This window comes from Bombina bombina, chromosome 4 (assembly GCF_027579735.1).
Source record: "Bombina bombina isolate aBomBom1 chromosome 4, aBomBom1.pri, whole genome shotgun sequence".
NCBI lineage: Eukaryota > Metazoa > Chordata > Amphibia > Anura > Bombinatoridae > Bombina > Bombina bombina.
This window is the reverse complement of record NC_069502.1, coordinates 466,736,362-466,763,050: the sequence shown is the minus strand read 5'-3', so window position 1 is coordinate 466,763,050 and position 26,689 is coordinate 466,736,362. Positions and strand designations below refer to the sequence as shown.

At 35.1% G+C, this 26,689-nt stretch overlaps 1 protein-coding gene across 2 annotated transcripts in view; it reads left to right on the top strand.

The window, feature by feature from the left end:
• Positions 1 to 25,917, top strand: part of TDRP (testis development related protein) — a 181,189-nt gene extending 155,272 nt beyond the window's left edge. For both annotated transcript variants that reach the window (XM_053710356.1, XM_053710355.1), the window contains 2 exons: positions 18,773 to 18,876; positions 24,523 to 25,917. In XM_053710356.1, coding sequence (XP_053566331.1) covers positions 18,773 to 18,876; positions 24,523 to 24,868 — 450 coding nt within the window. In that variant the 3' untranslated portion in view covers positions 24,869 to 25,917. The remainder of the gene's footprint in view (positions 1 to 18,772; positions 18,877 to 24,522) is intronic.
• Positions 25,918 to 26,689: the final 772 nt, after the last annotated feature.

Sequence of the window (26,689 nt, the reverse complement as noted above, 5' to 3'; positions counted from 1 at the left end):
AACACATAAAAAATGTACATAACAAAGTATGTATGTGTGTGTGTATATATATATATATATATATATATATATATATATATATATATATATATATATATATATATATATGTGTGTGTGTACATATGTATTCATGTATTTATATGTGTGTATATATGTATTTACAGACAAATATACACATATAAACACAAGTGCATTGAATCCCTTTGAAAACATTTTTTTAATACAGTGTTATACTGTGTGTTTACTGTAAATATTTCACATTCCAATGTTTTTGCACATAGTGAAATATGTTCTATGTATTTTCAAATAGATACAGTATTCCTATATTTATATATGGGGATATATATATGTATATATGTATGTATGTAAGGAATAGGGCAAGAGGAGTTACCAGCGCTAAATTAAACCTAATGTGGTAAGTGGACCGAAACTGTTAAAGAGAGTAGTATAATGAAACTACGTGATTTTTCAAATGGTAGTGCAGCTTGAAATGATTACAGTGTACCCTTGTCACTTATAGAAATGTAAATATAAAAGAGAGAAAACAATCATATATAGAATTCAGCGCAACAATTACCATGTATAAGTTATTGTTCTATTATAAGGCGTATTAGTGCTAACAAAGTCTTAGTATAGAAATACTTTTCGTTGAAACGAAAAGCCTACAGGGTCTTTTCTGTTTCCAATCTTAGTGTGGAATATGATCTACAGCATTCACTATAGTAGATGTCTCCTTACCAGATTTACCCTCAATCATATGAGGTAATGAATGGTCACGAAAAGGTAAATTCAGGTGATTCTGGAGCGGCGGTGGTGTGTTGTCTGTGACTGTTTTCCACAGTAGAGTGTTGGTACTTTATTCTTGTACGTGCCACTTGCTGAATGGAAACTTCCAATAGCTCTTTTTCTTATATTGGAGAACTTGTCTGTGGTCTCTCAGGAGTATGGTGTTATCCCAGTTCGGTATTTTATAGAGGGAAAGAGGACAAAAGAAACATAGCGTAATACTGTATACAAAGTGTTAATTTATTACAGTGAATTAAACGCTACACACTTACATTTTAAAACCTCAATCCATGATGAGGTAAGCATTCAAACATTAAAAAATAGTTAAAAGGTGTAGATTGAACCAGGTCAATCTAATGGTTGTAGGGCTTGATACAGGAAAACGTGATTGCCGGTAATTAATGTCCGTTAGTAAACCCCCAGTCACTTGTATATGTTGGTAGAAAATTGCAGTGCACTTGCAATAATCAAATAGTGTGACTTGGAAAAAACAATATAATAGGATTAAGGAGCCACTATTAGACCTGTTGTTAAATGGCAGGCTACGTGATTTTAGAAGTCTGCTGTCATGCGAGAGGCTTGGAGACGGCAAACAAGGAATGAGCCGGACCGCTGAGTAAATAAAGACTGCACTGCCACTATTCAAAGAACCTTACGCGTTTCGAAGTGTGTCCGTATGGTACTTCTTCGTCAGAGGTAATGTGTCATGTGTGACATTACCTCTGACGAAGAAGTACCATACGGACACACTTCGAAACGCGTAAGGTTCTTTGAATAGTGGCAGTGCAGTCTTTATTTACTCAGCGGTCCGGCTCATTCCTTGTTTGCCGTCTCCAAGCCTCTCGCATGACAGCAGACTTCTAAAATCACGTAGCCTGCCATTTAACAACAGGTCTAATAGTGGCTCCTTAATCCTATTATATTGTTTTTTCCAAGTCACACTATTTGATTATTGCAAGTGCACTGCAATTTTCTACCAACATATACAAGTGACTGGGGGTTTACTAACGGACATTAATTACCGGCAATCACGTTTTCCTGTATCAAGCCCTACAACCATTAGATTGACCTGGTTCAATCTACACCTTTTAACTATTTTTTAATGTTTGAATGCTTACCTCATCATGGATTGAGGTTTTAAAATGTAAGTGTGTAGCGTTTAATTCACTGTAATAAATTAACACTTTGTATACAGTATTACGCTATGTTTCTTTTGTCCTCTTTCCCTCTATAAAATACCGAACTGGGATAACACCATACTCCTGAGAGACCACAGACAAGTTCTCCAATATAAGAAAAAGAGCTATTGGAAGTTTCCATTCAGCAAGTGGCACGTACAAGAATAAAGTACCAACACTCTACTGTGGAAAACAGTCACAGACAACACACCACCGCCGCTCCAGAATCACCTGAATTTACCTTTTCGTGACCATTCATTACCTCATATGATTGAGGGTAAATCTGGTAAGGAGACATCTACTATAGTGAATGCTGTAGATCATATTCCACACTAAGATTGGAAACAGAAAAGACCCTGTAGGCTTTTCGTTTCAACGAAAAGTATTTCTATACTAAGACTTTGTTAGCACTAATACGCCTTATAATAGAACAATAACTTATACATGGTAATTGTTGCGCTGAATTCTATATATGATTGTTTTCTCTCTTTTATATTTACATGTATGTATGTAAGTATATATATATATATATATATATATATATTATATAATTGTACCAAATACCTATATATATATATATATATATATATATATATATATATATATATATATATATATATATATATATTTAGAAATATGTGTTTATGAATAAATAGAACCTATTCTTTGTGAAGAACATTGGAATGTGAAATAATCATATTTTCATGTCAGGTTAGCACACTTGAGAAAATGCTATCAGTTTGATCGTGAGTAGGGTGTTAGTTTTTTTTTTTTTTTTTTTACTTTTTTTGCTCCATTGAATTCTATGGGGGAATACGTTATCGCATGTGCAATATTGTAAGTTTGGCTTTTTACAATCGTCAGGTTAGCGCGCAGGCGAAAACGGTTTACTTTCAACTTGTAATACAAGCGCAACGCTACTCGCACAAAAAAGCTTCTAGCACAGTTTACACTAGAGTGGGAGTGTTAAATAACGCTCCACTTGTAATCTGGCCTTTTTGTGTTGGTTTCAGTGTTAAGGATTTCAAGCTTTAGGTATATTAATAGCAGAAGAATTTTAGGATTATGACCACTGGAAAAAACACACTGACAATACAGACTGAGGTTTGGAAATAGTTATCAGCCGAAAACAAAGGCAAGATGGCGATTAGCCCTTTTAAATTTGTCAAAAGCCTGGTCATACTTTCAGCCAGGCATAGAAACCCGACAAATAGTTTAAATTTTAATGGGCTGTTACTTCTGCTGGACATCTGATGTTTCCTTTATCAAAGAAAATCTCTCATTGTTTCAGGACAGCAGCCATTTACTCACATAAAGATTATTGTGCTGCTCCTGCAAAACAAACATTACAGATTCCAGCTTGAATGAAAGAGCCAGCAAAACATCATTAAATGGAACATTTACATGAGCTTGAATAAAGAATAGCAACCCTGGATTTAAAGGGACAGTAATTCATTACAGTATATAACTTTAAAACTATCAACCCTAGACTACTTTGTGTTTAACCCCCACAAAGGGTTAAACACATAGTAGAAATACAGCTCAGGACTGGCAGAGCATTGCTGCTCCCTAGCAGAGAACACTGGTAATCCAGTCAGTGCTAGTTCTACATTTGAGTCGTGTGACTAGCACTGCTATTCCAATCAGCAGCGTTTTTGGCTAAGATCAGTGTTCTTTGAGTTTGCAGGGTTAAACACATAGGGGTCAATAGTTTTAGGTTTACATTATTTAATGGATTAGAGTATATTATTTTCCAGAATACCACGCACCTAATGTATATAGCCCATCTGATGGTGTTTTTGTAAAAAAGTATAGTTTTGCTTATTTTTAAATAACCCTGTGATTTTGAGGCTCCTAACCAAGCTCCAAGGTTTTAGATGTTTACAGATGTCTACAGATTTCAGCATTCTCCTGTTTATATATTGGATCTTTTCATATGCAGGGGAGGTGTCTGCTCTTTCTGCTTTCTCAGCCAATTTCAGTGGGTGTCCCAGCCTAACCTCATCAACAGTGCTAAATTGGAAGCTTCTAAGTAAGTTTTTAAAAGGTTTTATACTGGATTTTTATATCCGTATCTGTGCATATTCTTTTTTACAGTAGTGTCTATTACATGCAGTTATATGAAAATGGGTGTATACTGTCCCTTTAACCAGGAATTTGTCATTGGCTGAAGAGTTGAGCAAAACACATTTTAGAGCATACTTTCCAAAATATGCTTTACATTGTTATACAAAATGTGAAAAAATGGCATCCATACATATGCTAGATCTTGTGTCATGTCTAAATAAATGTGAATATGGTCAGTGCATGAGATGTGTTAACTATACCGGTCTAAAAAACTTGTTTATTTCCTTACGGCTAGATTTAGAGTTTTGTCGGTAACGACCCGCGTATCCAACGCTGGCTTTTTTCTGGCCGCACCTTTAAAATAACTCTGGTATTGAGAGTCCACAGAATGGCTGCGTTAGGCTCCAAAAAAGGAGCGTAGAGCATATTTAACGCAACTTCAACTCTCGATACCAGAGTTGCTTACGGACACGGCCAGCCTCAAAAACGTGCTCGTGCACAATTCCCCCATAGGAAACAATGGGGCTGTTTGAGCTGAAAAAAAACCTAACACCTGCAAAAAAGCCGCGTTCAGCTCCTAACGCAGCCCCATTGTTTCCTATGGGGAAACACTTCCTACGTCTGCACCTAACACTCTAACATGTACCCCGAGTCTAAACACCCCTAACCTTACACTTATTAACCCCTATTCTGCTGACCCCTGCATATTATTATTAACCCCTAATCTGCCACTCCGTAAACCGTCGCTACTTACATTATCCCTATGTACCCCTAATCTGCTTCCCTAACACCGCCGACCCCTATATTATATTTATTAACCCCTAATCTGCCCCCCACAACGTCGCCTCCACCTGCCTACACTTATTAAACCCCTAATCTGCCGAGCGGACCGCACCGCTATTATTATAAAGTTATTAACCCCTAATCCGCCTCACTAACCCTATAATAAATAGTATTAACCCCTAATCTGCCCTCCCTAACATCGCCGACACCTAATTTAAATTATTAACCCCTAATCTGCCGACTGGAGCTCACCGCTATTCTAATAAATGTATTAACCCCTAAAGCTGAGTCTAACACTAACACCCCCCTAAGTTAAATATAATTTTAATCTAACGAAATTAATTAACTCTTATTAAATAAATTATTCCTATTTAAAGCTAAATACTTACCTGTAAAATAAATCCTAATATAGCTACAATATAAATTATAATTATATTATAGCTATTTTAGGATTAATATTTATTTTACAGGTAATTTTGTATTTATTTTAACCAGGTACAATAGCTATTAAATAGTTAAGAACTATTTGATAGCTAAAATAGTTAAAATAATTACAAATTTAACTGTAAAATAAATCCTAACCTAAGTTACAATTAAACCTAACACTACACTATCAATAAATTAATTAAATAAAATACCTATAATTATCTACAATTAAACCTAACACTACACTATCAATAAATTAAATACAATTCCTACAAATAAATACAATGAAATAAACTAACTAAAGTACAAAAAATAAAAAAGAACTAAGTTATAAAAAATAAAAAAATATTTACAAACATTAGAAATATATTACAACAATTTTAAACTAATTACACCTACTCTAAGCCCCCTAATAAAATAACAAAGCCCCCCAAAATAAAAAAATGCCCTACCCTATTCTAAATTACTAAAGTTCAAAGCTCTTTTACCTTACCAGCCCTGAACAGTGCCCTTTGCGGGGCATGCCCCAAGAAGTTCTGCTCTTTTGCCTGTAAAAAAAAACATACAATACCCCCCCCAACATTACAACCCACCACCCACATACCCCTAATCTAACCCAAACCCCCCTTAAATAAACCTAACACTAAGCCCCTGAAGATCTCCCTACCTTGAGTCGTCTTCACCCAGCCGAGCCAAATTCTTCATCCAAGCGGAGCAAGAAGAGGTCCTCCATCCGGTAGAAGTCTTCATCCAAGCGGGGCAGAAGAGGTCTTCCATCCGATTGAAGTCTTCATCCAAGAGGCATCTTCTATCGTCATCCATCCGGAGCGGAGCGGCAGCATCCTGAAGACCTCCGACGCGGAACATCCATCCTGGCCGACGACTGAACGACGAATGACGGTTCCTTTAAATGACGTCATCCAAGATGGCGTCCCTCGAATTCCGATTGGCTGATAGGATTCTATCAGCCAATCGGAATTAAGGTAGGAATATTCTGATTGGCTGATGGAATCAGCCAATCAGAATCAAGTTCAATCCGATTGGCTGATCCAATCAGCCAATCAGATTGAGCTTGCATTCTATTGGCTGACCGGAACAGCCAATAGAATGCGAGCTCAATCTGATTGGCTGATTAGGGGTTAGACTTAGCTTTAGGGGTTAATACATTTATTAGAATAGCGGTGAGCTCCAGTCGGCAGATTAGGGGTTAATAATTGAAGTTAGGTGTCGGCGATGTTAGGGAGGGCAGATTAGGGGTTAATACTATTTATTATAGGGTTAGTGAGGCGGATTAGGGGTTAATAACTTTATTATAGTAGCGGTGCGGTCCGCTCGGCAGATTAGGGGTTAATAAGTGTAGGCAGGTGGAGGCGACGTTGAGGGGGGCAGATTAAGGGTTAATAAATATAATATAGGGGTCGGCGGTGTTAGGGGCAGCAGATTAGTGGTACATAGCTATAATGTAGGTGGCGGCTCTTTGCGGTCGGCAGATTAGGGGTTAATTATTGTAGGTAGCTGGCTGCGACGTTGTGGGGGGCAGGTTAGGGGTTAATAAATATAGGGGTCGGCGGTGTTAGGGGCAGCAGATTAGGGGTACATAAGTATAACGTAGGTGGCGGTCGGCAGATTAGGGGTTAAAAAAAAATTAATCGAGTGTCGGCGATGTGGGGGGACCTCGGTTTAGGGGTACATAGGTAGTTTATGGGTGTTAGTGTACTTTAGAGCACAGTAGTTAAGAGCTTTATAAACCGGCGTTAGCCCAGAAAGCTCTTAACTACTGACTTTTTTCTGCGGCTGGAGTTTTGTCGTTAGATTTCTAACGCTCACTTCAGACACGACTCTAAATACCGGAGTTAGAAAGATCCCATTGAAAAGATAGGATACGCAATAGACGTAAGGGGATCTGCGGTATGGAAAAGTCGCGGCTGAAAAGTGAGCGTTAGACCCTTTTTTGAATGACTCCAAATACCGGCGGTAGCCTAAAACCAGCGTTAGGAGCCTCTAACGCTGGTTTTCACGGCTACCGCTAAACTCCAAATCTAGGCCTAAGTTTGCTAATATAAAAACCATATTCTTGGTAGGCACTTGATATAACCCTTAATGACCAGCGCTGTACCCTGTAGAAATAGAATGGCAGAGTTACCGATGCATAGAGGGCCAATCGTTGGTGGGTGGGAGAGTAATAGGTGGACGGCCCATCACTGGAGGAGGGCGGGAGCGGGTGGGACCGCTATGCTATGGAAAGAAACACAGCTGCCGGGAGGGGGGAGGGGGGAGCAGGGAGAGGTGGATACTAGACATTGAAGGGGGGAATAGAGGGTAGGTACATATATAATCTCAGATGGGGAGGGGGAGGTAGGGGGCAGCTACACTACAGAAAAAAATGTTTTTGTAGGGTTTTTTATTAAAAAAAAATAAAAAATACTGCAAACAGGGTACTGGCAGACAGCTGCCAGTACCTAAGATGGTGGCGAATAGGTAGAGGGGGTTGGTTTAGAGAGCTGGTTGGGGGGTAAGGGGATCCTACACTGCAGAAAATAGAAAAATAAATTATATTAAAAAAAAAAAAGCCAATTTTTTTCATACTGGCAGACTTTCTGCCAGTACTTAAGATGGGGTGACCATGGAGGGGGGGAGAGAGCTGTTTGAAAAGGGTCAGGTAGGGATCAGCGGGTGGAAAGTTTCAGGTGGGAGGGTAATGTCTACACTAAAGCTAAAATTAACCCTACAAACTACCTAATTAACCCCTTCACTGCTGGGCATAATAAAAGTGTGGTGCGCAGCTGCATTAAGCGGCCTTCTAATTGCCAAAAAGCAATGCTAAAGCCATATATGTCTGCTATTTCTGAACTAAGGGGATCCCAGAGAAGATTTTACAACCATTTGTGCTATGATTGCACAAGCTGTTTGTAAATAATTTCAGTGAGAAACCTAAAGTTTGTGAAAAAGTTAACAATTTTTTTATTTGATCGCATTTGGCGGTGAAATAGTTTTGATAGGTAAATTATAAAAAAAGGTCTCTATTTCTGTTTTAAATGTAGTGATGGCAAAAATGCTCTGGTCTTTTGGGGAAGTTTTAGTCTGAAATGCCCGGCCTTAAAGGGACACTGTACCCAAAAAATTTCTTTCGTGATTCAGATTGAGCATGAAATTTTAAGCAACTTTCTAATTTACTCCTATTATCAAGGAGTAAAAGTAAGTTTCGATGCCGGCCCATTTTTGGTGAACAACCTGGGTTGTCCTTGCTGATTGGTGGATAAATTCATCCACCAATAAAAAAGTGCTGTCCAGAGTACTAAACAAAAAAAAAAGCTTAGATGCCTTCTTTTTCAAATGATAGCAAGAGAACGAAGAAAAATTGATAATAGGAGTAAATTAGAAAATTGCTTAAAAGTGCATGCTCAATCTGAATCACGAAAGAAAACTTTTGGGTACAGTGTCCCTTTAAGGGTTTAAATCAGTTTAAAACTAGTAGGTATTTCTGGTGTGTTTTTCCCTTTGTTTAAAGGAACCTTAAATTCAAAATGTAATTTTCATAAAATGCTTAATTTTGGCTAAAAATATAAAAAAATAAATCTATACTATACTATAGTATTTTTCTTGTTTATTTTTTTTATGTCTGGCCTAATTTGGCCACAGCAGATGCCATAGGAAGTAATTCTCAAAAGGATTTCAAGGGGGCATGTCCCTAGACTAGAAAAAAAAAATGCAAATTTTGTTAAAAATTTAAAAAATATATATTTTGTAGTCAGGTTTTGTTCAATGAAACCTTTTAATTCCTGTTAAATAACAAAGCATATTTAATGCGCTGAATGTCATTTTAATAAATAAATAATATGCTTATCTCACACAATACCTAACTAACAGGTTGAGCATTTTGATTAGCATTTCTACGGATACATTGAACTGATAAAGACATGATTTGTTGCAGCTAGTAAATATTCAGGAATAGAAGTACCAGTTCGTTTTGCGAGTTCATATAATGTCAGGCCTATTTAATCAAGCCCACAAACAACATTTTCATGCTGAAACTATAAACTTGAATAAATTACATTTGAGAAGCTACCGTGACCTACAGTTTGAAGTGTACTTTCAGATCAAAGCAGTGTAATGAATTTTGTTATGGACAGATTAGTTGCGTTAAAATTAAATTGTTAAATGTCATTTCTGCTTCTCTAGTTTATTGATAGAAACAATTTCACTTATAATTCAAAGATTATAATAATTAAAAAAACATGTTAAATTTAGAAAAAATTTAATAGGTTAATGAGGATATTACTAGTATGAGATAAAGGTTTAAGAAAAGCATTTAAGGAAAAAATTAGCAGGGTAGGGCAAAGTAGTATTATTTGAAGGGACATAAAACAGGTTGAGATATGTACATATCCTAAAAGGGCTAATTAATTTAAAATAGTTTGCATGAAAAAAATTGTTTAAAAATTGCTGGAAAGTATTTTAAAATAATTTTCAAATATAAGCAAAATTAATTGCATAGCTAAGCTGCCTGGAGCAGCCAACTCCACCCCACTTTATCAGTGTTTAGACACAGGCATTGTATTTCAACTGAGTTCACAGCTTCTAGGCATGCTCCAGCAGATAATCCCTATTCACTTTTGCATTCTATCAAAACTACAATAGATATAGATACAGCCATAGAAGGAAATGTGTGGGGGGAGTTAGAGCTTTACAATTCAGAAACTAAAAAGAAAGATTTAATGGTGAGGCACTGCAGTATAAATTTGCAGGTAATTAAAGTACATAATATTATATTTTGTCTCTATCCCAACTTTTTTTATGTCACTTTAAAAAATTATATCTATCTCTATCTATAATGTCTGTATGTATGTGTGTATATATATATATATATATATATATATATATATATATATATATATATATATATATATATATATATATATATATATATATATATATATATTTATATATATATATACATACATCAAGATTACCAAATTTCATGTGAAATTGTTTTATTATGACATAGTTGACAAGGTGGTATTCTACCTGTTTTGTTAGCTGCCGAATGCAGAAGAAGATGGACTCTTGCGGAATTTGGCTCTTTTTGGAGCTGGATTTCTTCTTGTGAAAGTTCAACACACTGGGTTTGCACAGATCTTATTGTTTTACACTTTCACAAGAAGAAATCTGTTTCCGAAAAGAGCCGAATGCAGCAAGCGGCCTCCTTCTGCATTCGGCAGTCAACGAAACTGCCGTATGCACATCTAGTATCGCTTTGTGAGCAGCTGAAGTAGTTGCTTCTCTTCAATAACGAGCAGTTTTAAAGAAGTCACATCACATTACACGTTGGACATTTGTCTAGAAACTACATAGCAGAAAAGTTACACATGCACATTTTTTTTCAGACAAATTAATAACATTTTTATTTTATTGTTTTTTTTTTTTAATTTTTATTGATTTTACAACATGCATAATAAAAATAAGAACAAAAACAAGATCAAAAATACAGAGAGTAAACAAAACAAAAAATAAGACACTTCCATTAATATCACGTATTTTTAACATCATAGTGATAACATTGTTATTTGTTATTCCTTGACCATGTTTCCATTTTCTAGGTTCTCATTAAATTAAATTAAGCTGGATCAAGTCTAATTAAATCAAACTGAATTAAATCAAATTAAATTGAATTGAGTTGCTGCTGCGCTATTCTTTCCTAGCCCTTTCTTGCTACTCCTTTTCAACGCTATATCAGTTTCTGAAGTGGTTTTAATGGTTTAAGTTACACCTGTATTGTTCCCAAATACTCTTCCCACAAAAACACTATAGAGTGGTATTCATCAATTCGGCTGGTTTGCTGATAATGATATTTTTCCAATGATAGTAATCTCGACACCTGATCCCTCTATTCTTGCAGTATTCTTGCACTTTTCCACAACCTAGGTATTAGCTGTTTAGCACAGTTTAACATAATATATAACAACATTGATCTCAATTTACATTTAATTTTAGGTACCTTATTAAGCAGGAATATACATGGATTACATTCCAATTGGATTATTAGTATCTTCTCTATTTCTGTCTGTATATCATTCCAATATGTTTTCAATAAGGGACAGCTCCACCATATATGTGAAAGATTTCCTTCCTGCCCACATCCCCTCCAACACAGTTTGCTAGTATTTGGATAAATGTTAAACAATCTTTTGGGGGTTAAATTCCATCTGGTAAGCAGCTTTATATTGGTCTCTGTGATATTCATGGAAGACGGGGCTTTCCCCATTTGATTAAAGATCGTCTGCCACTTGTTTGGTGTTAAGGACATCTGTAGTTCCCCCTCCTACACCTTAGTATAGGTTGGTAACTGTTTTGAGTGCATCGCTACTAACAATTTATATGATTGTGATAGCCCCTTTTTCGATGTACCTGGAGAGTAGCATATAGATTCAAACGGGGTGAGCGGCCTAATAAGGTCTATCTTTTTCTTGTTATGGTTAATATAGTGAGAGAGTTGTAGATATTCGTACCAGTTCTGGCCCTTAAGTATATTTTTGTCTATCATTTCTGTTCTGGTCAGTAGTTTACCATTAGCTAAGATTGAGTATATCGGCACACAGCAATGTATATTCATGGTATTTTCCACTATCTTATTATGCCCTATCGGAGAGTCAGTGTTTGTTAGTAAGAGAGTTAAGGGAGCTGGAATAGATGAGATATCTTTTTTGTTTTTTATTATTGAGTCCCAAAATTATTTTATTGTTCTTAATTTCTCCCGGCATATTTTACATTTCTTTTGTTTGTCATTTATTTACTGGTGAATATTAGTCTGTGCCTGGGGTAATTCAAAATAAACAGAAATAAAACCATCAATGCAGCTCTCATAAATTCTTGGCTCATATGCCTAAACCGTATTCACCAGGTTCCCTCGCCTCCTGTCCATACTTTACTTTTGGATATTTACTAAGAGTGAGGCAGGGGGTAAGAGGTCTCTTTAAAGCTTGTTACATGGACAAGGTGAAATTCAGTGAATGTTGTTTAGGGATATGAAGCGATCTTTGCATTGTAGTGCTTAAAGGGATAGTATACACTCATTTTCATATAACTGCATGTAATAGACACTACTATAAAGAATAAGATGCACAGATACTGATATAAATATCCAGTATAAAACTGTTTAAAAACTTACTTAGAAGCTCTCAGTTTAGATCTGTTGAAAAGGTAGTTGAAAAGCCCACTGCAAGTGGGAAATAAGACACTCCCTCTCCCCCTTCTTTTGCATATGAAAAGACCCTTTACACAAACAGGAGCAAGCTGGAGAAGGTAGCTGATGGTATTCTCATAAAACTTTGGGGCTTGGTTAGGAGTCTGAAAATCAGAGCAATGTTATTTAAAAAACATAATTTATGTAAGAACTTACCTGATATATTAATTTATTTCATATTGGCAAGAGTCCATGAGCTAGTGACGTATGGGATATACAATCCTACCAGGAGGGGCAAAGTTTCCCAAACCTCAAAATGCCTATAAATACACCCCTCACCACACCCACAATTCAGATTAATTAATAGCCAAGTAGTGGGGTGATAAAGAAAGGAGTAAAAAGTATCAACAAAGGAATTTGGAAATAATTGTGCTTTATACAAAAAAATCATAACCACCAAAAAAAAGGGATGAGCCTCATGGACTCTTGCCAATATGAAAGAAATTAATTTATCATGTAAGTTCTTACATACATTATGTTTTCTTTCATGTAATTGGCAAGAGTCCATGAGCTAGTGACGTATGGGATAGCAATACCCAAGATGTGGAACTCCACGCAAGAGTCACTAGAGAGGGAGGGATAAAAATAAAAACAGCCATTTTTTGCTGTAAAAAAAATTATTAATCCACAACCCAAAATATAAGTTTATTCTCATGAATGAAAAGAAAAACTTAAAACATAAGCAGAAGAATCAAACTGAAACAGCTGCCTGAAGAACTTTTCTACCAAAAGCTGCTTCCGAAGAAGCAAATACATCAATACGGTAGAATTTAGTAAATGTATGCAAAGAAGACCAGGTTGCTGCTTTGCAAATCTGATCAATTGAAGCTTCATTCTTAATAGACCACGAAGTGGAGACTGATCTAGTAGAATAAGTTGTAATTCTCTGAGGCGGGGCTTGACCCAACTCCAAATAAGCTTGATGAATCAAAAGCTTTAACCATGAAGCCAAGGAAACAGCAGAAGCCTTCTGACCTTTCCTAGAACCAGAAAATATAACAAATAGACTAGAAGTCTTCCTGAAATCTTTAGTAGCTTCAACATAATTTTTCAAAGCTCTTGCCACATCCAAAGAATGCAAGGATCTCTCCAAAGAATTTTTAGGATTAGGACACAAGGAAGAATTCACAACCTTGGGTAAGAATTTAAATGAGATCCGGAAAACCGCCTTATCCTGATGAAAAATCAGAAAAGGAGATTCACAAGAGAGAGCGGATAATTCAGAAACTCTTCTAGAAGAAGAGATGGCCAAAAGAAACAACACTTTCCAAGAAAGTAGTTTAATGTCCAAAGAATGCATAGGCTCAAATGGAGGAGTCTGTAAAGCTTTCAAAACTAAATTAAGACTCCAAGGAGGAGAGATTGATTTAATGACAGGCTTGATACGAACCAAAGCCTGCACAAAACAATGAATATCAGGAAGTTTAGCAATCTTTCTATGAAATAAAACAGAAAGAGCAGAGATTTGTCCTTTCAAGGAACTTGCAGACAAACCTTTATCCAAACCATCCTGAAGAAATTGTAAAATTCTAGTAATTCTAAAAGAATGCCAAGAGAATTTATGAGAAGAACACCATGAAATGTAAGTCTTCCAAACTCGATAATAAATCTTTCTAGAAACAGATTTACGAGCCTGCAACATAGTATTAATCACTGAGTCAGAGAAACCTCTATGACTAAGCACTAAGTGTTCAATCTCCATACTTTCAAATTTAATGATTTGAGATCCTGATGGAAAAACGGACCTTGAGATAGAAGGTCTGACCTTAGTGGAAGTGGCCAAGGTTGGCAACTGGACTTCCGAAAAAGATCTGCATACCAAAATCTGTGAGGCCATGCTGGAGCTACAAACAGCACAAACGATTGCTCCATGATGATCTTGGAGATCACTCTTGGAAGAAGAACTAGAGGCGGGAAAATATAAGCAGGTTGATAACACCAAGGAAATGTCAATGCATCCACTGCTTCCGCCTGAGGATCCCTGGACCATGTCTTACTCTGAATCCTATTCTGTACCCTTGACAGACAATACTCGGAATCCAATGATTTTGGACCGAATTGATCCAAACATCTTTGAAAATTTTTAATCTGCCCCCTACCAGCTGAGCTGGAATGAGGGCCGCACCTTCATGCGGACTTGGGGGCTGGTTTTGATCTCTTAAATGGCTTTGATTTATTCCAATTTGAAGAAGGCTTCCAATTGGAAGCCGATTCCTTGCGGGAAGGATTAGGTTTATGTTCCTTATTTTGTCGAAAGGAACGAAAACGGTTAAAAGCTTTAGATTTACCCTTAGGTTTTTTTATCCTTATGCAAAAAAACTCCCTTCCCCCAGTAACAGTTGAAATTAATTAAATCCAACTGAGAACCAAATAATTTATTACCTTGGAAAGAAAGAGATAGCAATCTGGACTTAGAAGTCATATCAGCATTCCAAGATTTGAGCCACAAAGCTCTTCTAGCTAAAATAGCTAAAGAAATAGATTTAACATCAATTTTTATAATATAAAAAATGGCATCACAAATGAAATTATTAGCATGTGGAATCAACTTAACAATGCTAGACAAATCATGATCCGATACTTGTTGCGCTAAAGTATCCAACCAAAAAAGTGAAGCAGCTCCAACATCAGCCAAAGAAATTGCAGGTCTAAGAAGATGACCTGAATATAAATAAGCTTTCCTTAGATAAGATTCAAGTTTCCTATCTAAAGGATCTTTAATAGAAGTACCATCTTTCGTAGGAATAGTAGTACGTTTAACAAGAGTAGAGAGAGCCCCATCAACTTTGGGGATCTTTTCCCAAAACTCCAATCTAACGTCTGGCAAAGGATACAATTTTTTTAAACCTTGAAGAAGGAATAAAAGAAGTATCAGGCTTATTCCATTCCTTAGAAATCATATCAGAAATAGCATCAGGAACTGGAAAAACCTCTGGAATAACCACAAGAGGTTTATAAACAGAATTTAAATGTTTAATAGTTTTAATATCAAGAGGACTAGCTTCTTCCATGTCCAATGTAATCAACACTTCTTTTAATAAAGAACGAATATACTCCAATTTAAATAAATAAGATTTATCAGTGTCAATATCTGAGGCATGATCTTCTGAATCAGATAGATCCTCATCAGAGAAGGATAATTCAGTATGTTGCTGGTCATTTGAAATTTCATCAACCTTATGAGAAGTTTTAAAATACCTTTTAGGTTTATTAGAAGGTGGAATGGCAGACAAAGCCTTCTGAATAGAATCAGAAATACATTCTTTTAAATATACAGGCATATATTTTAGATGTTGAGGGAACAGCAACAGGTAATGAACTACTACTGATGGATACATTTTCTGCATGTAAAAGTTTATCATGACAACTATTACAAACCACAGCTGGAGGTATAATCACCGCAAGTTTACAACAAATGCACTTAGCTTTGGTAGAACTGTTATCAGGCAGCAGGGATCCAACAGTGAATTCTGAGACAGGTCAGATTGAGATATCTTGCAAAAGTAAGAGAAAAAACAACATATAAAGCAAAATTATCAATTTCCTTATATGGCAGTTTCAGGAATGGGAAAAAATGCAAACAGAATAGCCCTCTGACATAGAAAAAAGCAAGAGGCAAATCGGAATGGGGTCTAAAATAATGAAAATATTTGTCGCCAAGTATGACGCACAACAAACAGAAAAATATTTTTTGGCGCCAAAAACGTCCGGAAACGACACACTCGCATCATAGATGACGCAATCTTGTGAAAAAAAACAGCGTCAACTAAGACGCCAGAAATGACGAATTTGCATCAACGAACGTAACTTCGCGCCAAAAAAATCTTGCGCCAAGAATGACGCAATAAACTTTTGCATTTTGCGCCCTTGCAAGCCTAATTCTGCCCGCAAATTTGAAAAATGACAGTCAATTGAAAAAAGTCTACACCCCAGGTAAGAAATACATTTCTAAAAAATACATTTCCCAGATATGAAATTGACAGTCTGCAAAAGGAAATATACTGAAACCTGAATCATGGCAAATATAAGTACAATACATATATTTAGAACTTTATATAAATGCATTAAGTGCCAAACCATAGCTGAGAGTGTCTTAAGTAATGAAAACATACTTACCTGAAGACACCCATCCACATATAGCAGATAGCCAAACCAGTACTGAAACAGTTATCAGTAGAGGTAATGGAATATGAGAGTATATAGTCGATCTGAAAAGGGAGGTAGGAGATTAATCTCTACGACCGATAACAGAGAACCTATTAAATAGATCTCCCATGAGGAAAACCATTGCATTCAATAGGTGATACTCCCTTCACATCCCTCTGACATTCACTGTACTCTGAGAGGAAACGGGCTTCAAAATGCTGAGAAGAGCATATCAACGTAGAAATCTTAGCACAAACTTACTTCACCACCTCCATAGGAGGCAAAGTTTGTAAAACTGAATTTTGGGTGTGGTGAGGGGTGTATTTATAGGCATTTTGAGATTTGGGAAACTTTGCCCCTCCTGGTAGGATTGTATATCCCATACGTCACTAGCTCATGGACTCTTGCCAATTACATGAAAGAAATAAGCAAAACTATACATTTAAAAAAAAAAAACACTTTATGGGCTATATAAATAGATCATCTACAAAACATTTATGCAAAGAAAAAAATGAGTGTATAATGTCCCTTTAATTGCGGATATACGCTATGCGTAAATAAAAACAATTAACGTCTGTCCAGGTAAGGACCCTGCAGCTAATTAATGTCTCAACATCAAGGATGAGACTCAGGACTTGACTAGGATCAAAGGTTGAAATGGCTGCTTATGTGTAATTAAATAGTGGCAACACAGGAATCTGTGCATGAAATGGACACAGCATGGTAACAAAAAATGACATTGCACCGTGATGAAAACAATAAGCCATAGCAATTTAATTGCTAGGCAACCCACCACAGAATGACACCCTTTAAGTTAGAGATGAGTAGTCCATGGACCCTGAAATAACAGATTCCAATTTCTGTGTACCTGCAAAGGTTTCATGTCTGGGTTAATCAGGTGGATAAAGCCATATCCAATCAGGGCCAATAAAGCCATTTAAATGGCTCGCTCTTTGTTTTTATATACATGGTACTAAATGTGGGAGATTATGGATAATAGTCATTCATACACATTTTTTTACCCTGGTTGGCTAAAACCTAGATTTGTTAAAAGCTAATACACTGCAATGTACTTACCAGATGCTACAGCTGTGATGACCTTTATTGGCTTATTTTAATGAAAAAATATAAGATTGTGTGTAGTGGAAAGAGGCGTCTTGGAGATACATAATATGGTTGTCTTCAGGTGCATAATGTTTTAGCTGGTTGCATGCTATCTATGTTGCATTTCCATGTAACAGGCTGGTATTGACCACACAGTACAACATACATTTTATAGTCTTTTACTTTAAAAAAAAATAATAAAAAACTTTATATAATACTGATTTTCTTAGATTGTAAGTTTTATTTGTTGTATAAACAATTAATAAAACTCAATAACTGAATTCACCCCCTCTATTCAACAAGTTAAATACCGTTTTTTAGTTGAGTTGAGAATGAGACCAGTGCTTGACCTGTTCTCTTTACAGTTTACAATAAAAATATCAGCTTGTGCAAAGTGAATATGCAAATCTGCAGCAAAATGAGTGCCACTATTCCTGTGAATGACCAGTTTAGCCCATAGCTATTTTAAAATGTTGACAGTTTGGAATTAAAAAGCCGAAATAAGGAGTCCATTTTTCTAAAGCATTTATCACCATCTAGTGGCCATTTATGCATAGTACACCATAATGTTCTGTATTTTATACTGTTACCCAAGTGGCTCTTAACTGAGCATTTCAGTGATACTGTCTGCAAGGAGTTGAATGCTTCTAGAATAATATACTATTCACTCTAAATGACAGCTGCTTGTTATTTTTTGGAATTTGCACTAAAAAAAAAAAAAAAATTAGACACATTTTAAATGTACAGTTGTACAATTCTGCAGCATTTTGCAAATCAAGAGCAGTCCTTGATAGACCCATTGAATATTGTTTAATCCTCTTTTTTTCCTTCAATTTTGGACAGACATGAATGAACACTTGCCTTGAACATTTTAAATGTGTGTGTGCTTTTGTGGCAGCAAATAAAAATTGCATTCCATGTACTTTTTAAATAAGTATTGTTATTTCCTTATTACTACGATCTGATTGAAAGCAATTGCTTATTATGCTCAACATATTTGTGCAATTTAGTGTCAGTAAAATGGAAATTATTTTCTTTTTAGGTGCAGGGTGCAAGTTTTCGAGGCTGGAAAGAAGTGACCTCTATATTTAACAAAGATGACGAACAGCATCTGTTAAAAGGAGCAAAATCACCTAAAACTAAAGTGTAAGAATAACTTGACAGTTTTAAGTAAACTTGTATCTATAGCTCTCTATCAGGGAGAGACCCTGAGATCATTGGGGCCACACTGAAAATACGGGCTGAAGCTAAATATATCCCATGTTGCCCAAGGTATTTTTTTGAGCATGCATTTTTAAAATGTTTTTTTTTTAATCATGAACATTGAGTAATATTGTTCATATATTTATAACATATATGTTTTATTTTTTCATGCATATAAAAATGAGGATTGACAAATCCATTTTATAAGCAACATTGTGCTTAAAGAGATGTAAAAAGGCAAATAAGAAAATGTATTTTATGACTGTATTATTGAATGTAAATAACTATGTATTTGATCCCTACGAATGGTTTAAACAGACAGTCTGCACAATGAACTACTGAAACCTAGCATAAAGCATCTGGGGCCTGATTATACAATATTCTCCTGCTTGTGGTGCAGACTTTACAGGGGCTGAACTCACTGAATGCTAAAAGAAAACCCTCCAGCAATGCAAGATCTCGCACAAGATTCTAGACAGGCAATTTTTGCTGTACTTGTCTAAGGGGTATTCCCTGCATTTCTGTACATGAAGAAGAGACAAGCCCAGTGCAATAATAGCACTGCATGATATGAGAGTTTTGTTACACTTAAACTTTGTGTTTTGTATTTTATATTACTTTGTTCTTCAGATTGTGTCCTTTCAGTATTATTTTATTTAAGCTTTGCATTTTATATTTTACTAGATTTAGAGTTTGACGCAGCAGTGATTTTACATATTCTGATTTTGGTTTGAAAGTTTCTGTTTTACTGTAACAAATTAGAATCATACTTTGCACATTTTTGTCTTTCTTTTACAACATACATAGCATTTTTGTATTTTCTCTTTTATAAAATAAATCAAAGCATTAGAAAGTGGAATTCTTTTGAAATGCTGTAAGCATTTTAAAAAAGCTGGTCTCACTGATTTTTCTCACAAGCCTTATGCAGGTGAAGTGTGCTCAAAATTCACAATACACTTATTTAACTGACAGAAAAGTAATATATACTAGTGTCAAAACAAGTTTGAATTGCAGTGAAAACATTTCAGTTTAATTTGTATTTGCTAAAAAATGAGACTTTATATCAGCCCTAGGTGTTCTCCGGATAGATAATCCCTTTGTTACCCATTCCCCAGTTTTACATAACTAACACAGTTATATTAATATACATTTTACCAGACTACCCCTTTTCTTTCATGTAATTGGCAAGAGTCCATGAGCTAGTGACGTATGGGATATATATTCCTACCGGGGGGAGGGGGGCAGTTTCCCAAACCTCAAATGCCTATAAGTACACCTCCCACCACACCCACAACTCAGTTTAACGAATAGCCAAGTAGTGAGGTGATAAAATGAGGATTAAAAAAGCATACAAAAAGAGGAACTGGAAATATAATTGTGCTTTTATACAAAAATCATAACCACCATAAGAAAAGGGAGGGCCTCATGGACTCTTGTCTATATGAAATAAATAAATTTATCAGGTAAGTTCTTACATAAATTATGTTATTTCAGTTCTTTTGTTAGAATTGCATTTTAGCCAATCAGTGCTGACTCATAAACAACTCCACGGAGTGAGCACAATGTTATCTATATGGCACACATGACCTTGCGCTGTCTAGCTATGAATAAGTGTCGAAATGAACTGAGATAAGAGACGGCCTCCAAGGGCTTAGAAATTAGCAAATGAGCCTACGTAGGTTTAGCTTTCAACAAATAATATCAAGAGAATAAATCAAATTTGATGATTAAAGTAAATTGGAAAGTTGTTTAAAATTGCAAGCCATATCTGAATTATGAAAGTTTAATTTTGACTAGACTGTCCCTTTAACCTCTCTCTCTCTTTCCTATAAAATTCTGTATCCCAGAGAAACTCATTACTTTCTATGGAAGACATCTCTCATCTGTCTGGGACATCCAGGTTCTGCTTTTTTTCTTATAGAATTTAGTGAGTTCAGAAAAACAGTAATGAAGTTCTCTTATCGGTAATGAAGCTCTCTGGGAAACTGAAGCTCTCCAGATTTTCAGTTTTATTTTAAATAGAGCAAATACAATGTCTAATTTGTAGAAGATAGGCATACATATACAAAGTATGATCCTAATTTGTTAAAGATAGAAAAAAAAACTGTCAAATCAACACAATTTGTAAACTCACAATCCTTAATACATTGCTGTGTACAACATAAAATACAAAATAGAAAATGCAAAGTTTAAATGTAATAAAACTTAATCTGAAGTCTAAAGTAATATAAAATACAAAGCACAAAGTGTAAATGCAGCAGAAAATATGCAGTTATATATAGCATTGGGCATGTCTCTCCATCACACAGAAATGCAGGAAAATTTCACTAGGGATGTTGCGTTTCTGGAGGATCATTTTGTATCATTTCATCTGAGCGGAGAGGTTTATATCATCAGGCCCTTAGTGAGCTGAAAAACAAGAGGCATATGTGCATAGAGACCAATTACCAGCTACTTCCCAGTAGTGCATTGCTGCTCCTGAGCTTACCTAGGTTTGCTTTTCAAAAAAAGATTCCAGGAGAATTAAGTACATTTGTTAATAGAAGTAAAATGAAAAATCTCTACTATAGGCTATATTACAAGTGGCACACTAATATCGCAGGATCGTTAATATGCACGTTATTGCAACTTGAAAATAAATGTGCTCACTCAAGTGCAATCGAATTCAACACACTGCAGCGGATTAACGCAACTGACCTCACGTAAAGGGTTAGGGTTAAAATAAAAAACACTGTCTGATAAAAATGAGTCATATAAATATTAAAAACTATTTTTATAAGGGTTCAGAGGTATATAATATATGACCAGGTTTTTGACTGCAAAGGGCAATAATATAAATAGGTAGCGCTCATATTAGAAGTTGAAAGTAAAAACATTTTCACTCATGCTAAAAGCCGAACTTTGAATATTGTGATTGTGTTAATGTTTGCCCCCATAAGAGTCAATGGGTTAACAAAAGTGGAGAAAAAAAAACTAACACCCTTCTTGCATGCAAACCCAACTGCATATTCTCAAGTGCTCTAACCCAACACGAACATATTAATATTTCAAATTTCAATGTTCTTCACATAGAAGAATGTTTTATTTATTAATACATAAATACATATTTCTACATCTATATATACATTATATATATATTGGTATAGATATATACAGATATATAGGAATATCTATTTAGAAATACAGAAATATGTGCAGAACATTGGAATGTGAAATATATACAGTAAATACACAGCATAACACTTTATTAAAAATGAATTTTGCATAAATAGGATTTTACATGCTTTCATCTTCTTAACTGCAAAGGGGTCCAATGCACTTATATACATGTCTGTATGGGTGTATGTATGTATGTATGTATGTGTTTTTATGTATATACATGTCTGTATGGGTGTATGTATGTATGTATGTGTTTTTATGTATATACATGTCTGTATGGGTGTATATATGTATGTATGTATGTATGTGTTTATATGTGTATATATGTCTGTATGGGTGTATGTATGTATGTATGTATGTATGTGTTTATATGTATATACATGTCTGTATGGGTGTATGTATGTATGTGTGTATGTGTTTATATGTATATACATGTCTGTATGGGTGTACATATGTATGTATGTGTTTATATGTATATACATGTCTGTATGGGTGTACATATGTATGTATGTGTTTATATGTGTATATATGTCTGTAAATACATACAGTATATACACATACAAATGCATAAATACATCTGAACGCACATATAAACACATAAAAATGTCACAATGTCCTCCAATAAAATAAGCACTTCAGATAACCAAAGTTCTCCTCATATACCACTCAGGCCAGGCTGCACTCTTCTCATATTCCCTAAAAAAAACATCAAAACAAAAAAGAGGCACTGCATCTGTGGATCAATCAATTAATTATGAAGGATCTAATATGGCAGAGTACTCGCATTTGGTAGAAGCGCCCTGGCGTGCTAATGGAGGCATGATGGATGATTATAGCAACCCAGCTTGCTGCTCCCTGGTTTGCTGGAACACAGGAAACTCAGCTACTGCAAGCAACTTGCAAAGGAGCTATAGGTCTCAAATGAAGGCGGATCCACGATAAAATAAGTATATTTCTTAAAACCAACATAAAATACTTAAAATCAACAGAGCAGGTAACCAACAGGTGGTATGCACATTCCTCTAATTGTATATGCAATGCGTTTCTCTGCGCATTCAGACGCTGTTTAATCAGGCAAATCGCTTGCAGTAGCTGAGTTTCCTGTGTTCCAGCAAACCAGGGAGCAGCAAGCTTGGTTGCTATAATTATCCAGCATGCCCCCATTAGCACGCCAGGGCGCTTCTACCAAATGTGAGTACCCTGTTTGCCATATTAGATCCTTCATCATCATTTGATTGATCCACACATGCGGCGCCTCTTTTTTGTTTGGATGTTTTTTATATACATATTTAGACATTTATATTTATGTTTCTCTATGTTAAAGCCATTTGCCTGCCTTTTTTTAACACCTGAGACTTCTTATCTTTGAGCCCTTATAACATTTTGTGTGCAATATTATTATTAAATACTTTTTATTAGATAGTGTTGTTATGAGTGTAACTATACTTTTTAATGTGTTTTGTGACACTTTTTTGTTTTGTGAAACAGTAAACCAGAGCTCTGAGGACGCAGTAATCCTTCTAGTGTAAATCACGATTGCACTCACGCGTTCGAGTTTACTTTCAACATGTAATATGAACGCTACACCCAACATTCTGTCTGAATCATGACAGAGTATTTTGGAGGTTTATGTCCCTTTAATTGAAAACTAGATTAGAGAAAAATTAAGTGGCCCCAAACTTATGAATGTCCAATGTTATGGAATACTCTTTTTGAAAAACAAAGGAGACTGTAGCCTGACATTATCTTATCTTGATACCAGATAAGTAGGTCATGTTGGCTAGTTAGCTAAGGGTAAATATAGCGAAATAGATCACTTTATTATGAAGGTAGACTGTCCCTTTAATTTCCAGTCTTTGGATAGAGGGGTTAAAACAAACTCTCCTCTTCACATTACCATGTGCTGACAAGGCTCAATTAAAGAAACATATTGAGTGATCACAGAGAAATACATAAATGTTAGGTAGATAAGAAATGGGGAAAAAAAAAGCAAGTTATGGAAATAAATATCTGACGAGGGACCTCAGCTGAAAGAAAACAGAGGAAATGGTTATGGAGAAGCAATAAAGGGCTATTATTTTTTTTTTATAATTACTTGATTACAAATACTTTTGTACTTTGCTGAAAATAACCATATTGGAATTTTATAAAACTGACCTTGGGCCTTTTTTTATACTTACAGTTACTGAAAGTCATTTTATTGTACTGCAAGATGTGATTGTGCTTTTATTCAAGTTAAGATCTCCGCCATTTTCTATTTGTCAACATGGTAACCAGATCAAGCTATAGCTTGTTATCATTGTGATGTTCTGGGAGATCTGTGCTTAAAGTACTTAGAAAATACAGCATTAAATGAATTAAATAAATGTTTATCACTAAATGCTTGAAGATTAAAATTTATTTTCTCATTTTCGTTCTGTTTTTTCGCAGAGCTTCTGTGAAAACAAAAGAAGAAGTGAAGGCAGAAAAAAAATCTGGCTTTTGGGACAGTTTGGCAATAAAACAGAATGCACAGCCAAAGAAAGCTGATGAAATTGAGGGATGGGATCCGCCACAGATCACTGTAGAGGAGCACCCATGTTTCACTGATGATCCATTAGAAGATCATCATTCCTGGCCAGGCTGGGAAGACGAAACCAAAGGATCAACTAAATATACAAACTTAATGAGTTCAGGAAACAGCTCTAAATGGAGTATTAAATCTGCTGGTAAATTAGTTAGTATTAGACGAAGGAGCAAGGGCAACCTTACAGAGAATTGGGAAGAGTTAGACTGAACGTTTTAGCGACCTAAAAAATATGCAATATATTTCCTCTGAGAGTAGCAGGTTCCATGACTTTCATGTTGTCATTTTATACCAAGGTCTAAGTATTGTATTCTTATGTACTTTTTTATATTTATCTGAATCTCTAAGAAGTCAATTTGCACTTCTATTTTGTTTTTCTCCATTTAATAGAATGACATAACCATAGTTTCAACAATACCTGTGAAAGATTAGGGTGCCTTGATTGTGCCTCTATTATAGTTTAAAAAAAAAAAAAGAAAAGAAAAAAAAAAAAAAATACTTGGTTTTACCAAAAAAAGTAATTCCTTAGTGAATGTATACACTGGTTGTAATTTAGACTGCCTTATACTGTTTCCAGTAAAGGTTTTGCCTTGCACATTGAACAGTCAAGTGCCTGTATTTCACCTTGATAATGTATTTTGTGATGCACAGCTTAATTTATTGATAAGTTAATTTACCTATTTCAGTTGCTTTTATGAGAAGAATTCTAGTATCATTTTGTTCTTAAGATAAAATAATTCAAGTATGTTTTGTATAGACGTAAGCTCCAGACTACAATCAGTATGAGAACAAAATGTGCTACAATAGCTAATCACTTAATATATGTATTATGATAACACTAAACAGAAAAGCTAGTGTTTATATTGTGCTTTTAAATATGGGAGAAACACATTTCTCCTATTAAATGATTGTGTGAATTTTACTGTCTGCAGGGTTCAGTTTCTTTAGATAATATATTTGTATATATACTTAGAAGGTTATTCCTGAAGGTAAAACTTTGTATTGTAAATGAAGAGGCATACTATAACTGTATTGCAGGGGTTTCTTGTAAAACTGACATTTTGCTGATATGCATGGTTTTTGTCTGAGACTTTACCAAGATGAAATAATTTAGACTGACAACATTGGTCAGTGACTCAGTGCAACGTAACACTGATTCTGTAACTTGAAGCCAGTTTTGTAAGTGTCACTATCAAAGTACCTGAAAACCATTCTTTGTAGTTTTTCATCTTGAATAAAGAATTAATTTGAACCAAGAACCCCCTCTAAATATTTTCTTATTTGTTTATACATATATACAAGTACATTATAAATCTTTAATTTGCCTGTTTCATTCTAAGTGTTTATTAAAGGGAAAGTTCACCCAAAAATGTTCTCCCCTTTAAATTATTCCCAATGATCCATTTTACCTGCTAGAGTGTATTAAATTGTTTACAAGTAGCTCCTTGACTCCTATTTCAGCATTTGAAATAGCTGATTTACTGTAGCCTGTGGTATCACAACCTATACTGAAAGTTTCTGTACTGGAGTATACACTATTGACAAGCCTAAGTAAACACAGCCAGCAGAAGAAGTTACACTCTCAGTGGGATGCTGGATAGTTAAGTAATAACATGATCATTTTCCATTATTCTATCTAAGTATTGAGCTTTGGTTTTCCAGACAAATATAAGATAAGGAAGTAAGTGTGTGTACACAAAGTGATAACATAATGAGATATTATATTACTTTAAAGTTCAACCCACTGTAATAGGCTGTGGTTTAAAAGCATAAAACCAGCTAATTCATATACACAAAAAACCTGAAAATGCAATTTATCAAATATTTTATACTCTGCAGCTGGTATAGCAAGCGATTGAAAATACATTAATGGAAAAACTAGTACTAGTGTACTGTCCCTTTAGGGATGATAAAAAATACATATATATATATATATATATATATATATATATATATATATATATATATATATATATATATATATATATATATATATATATATATATATAATCTTAAATCCAAAGAGGGTGT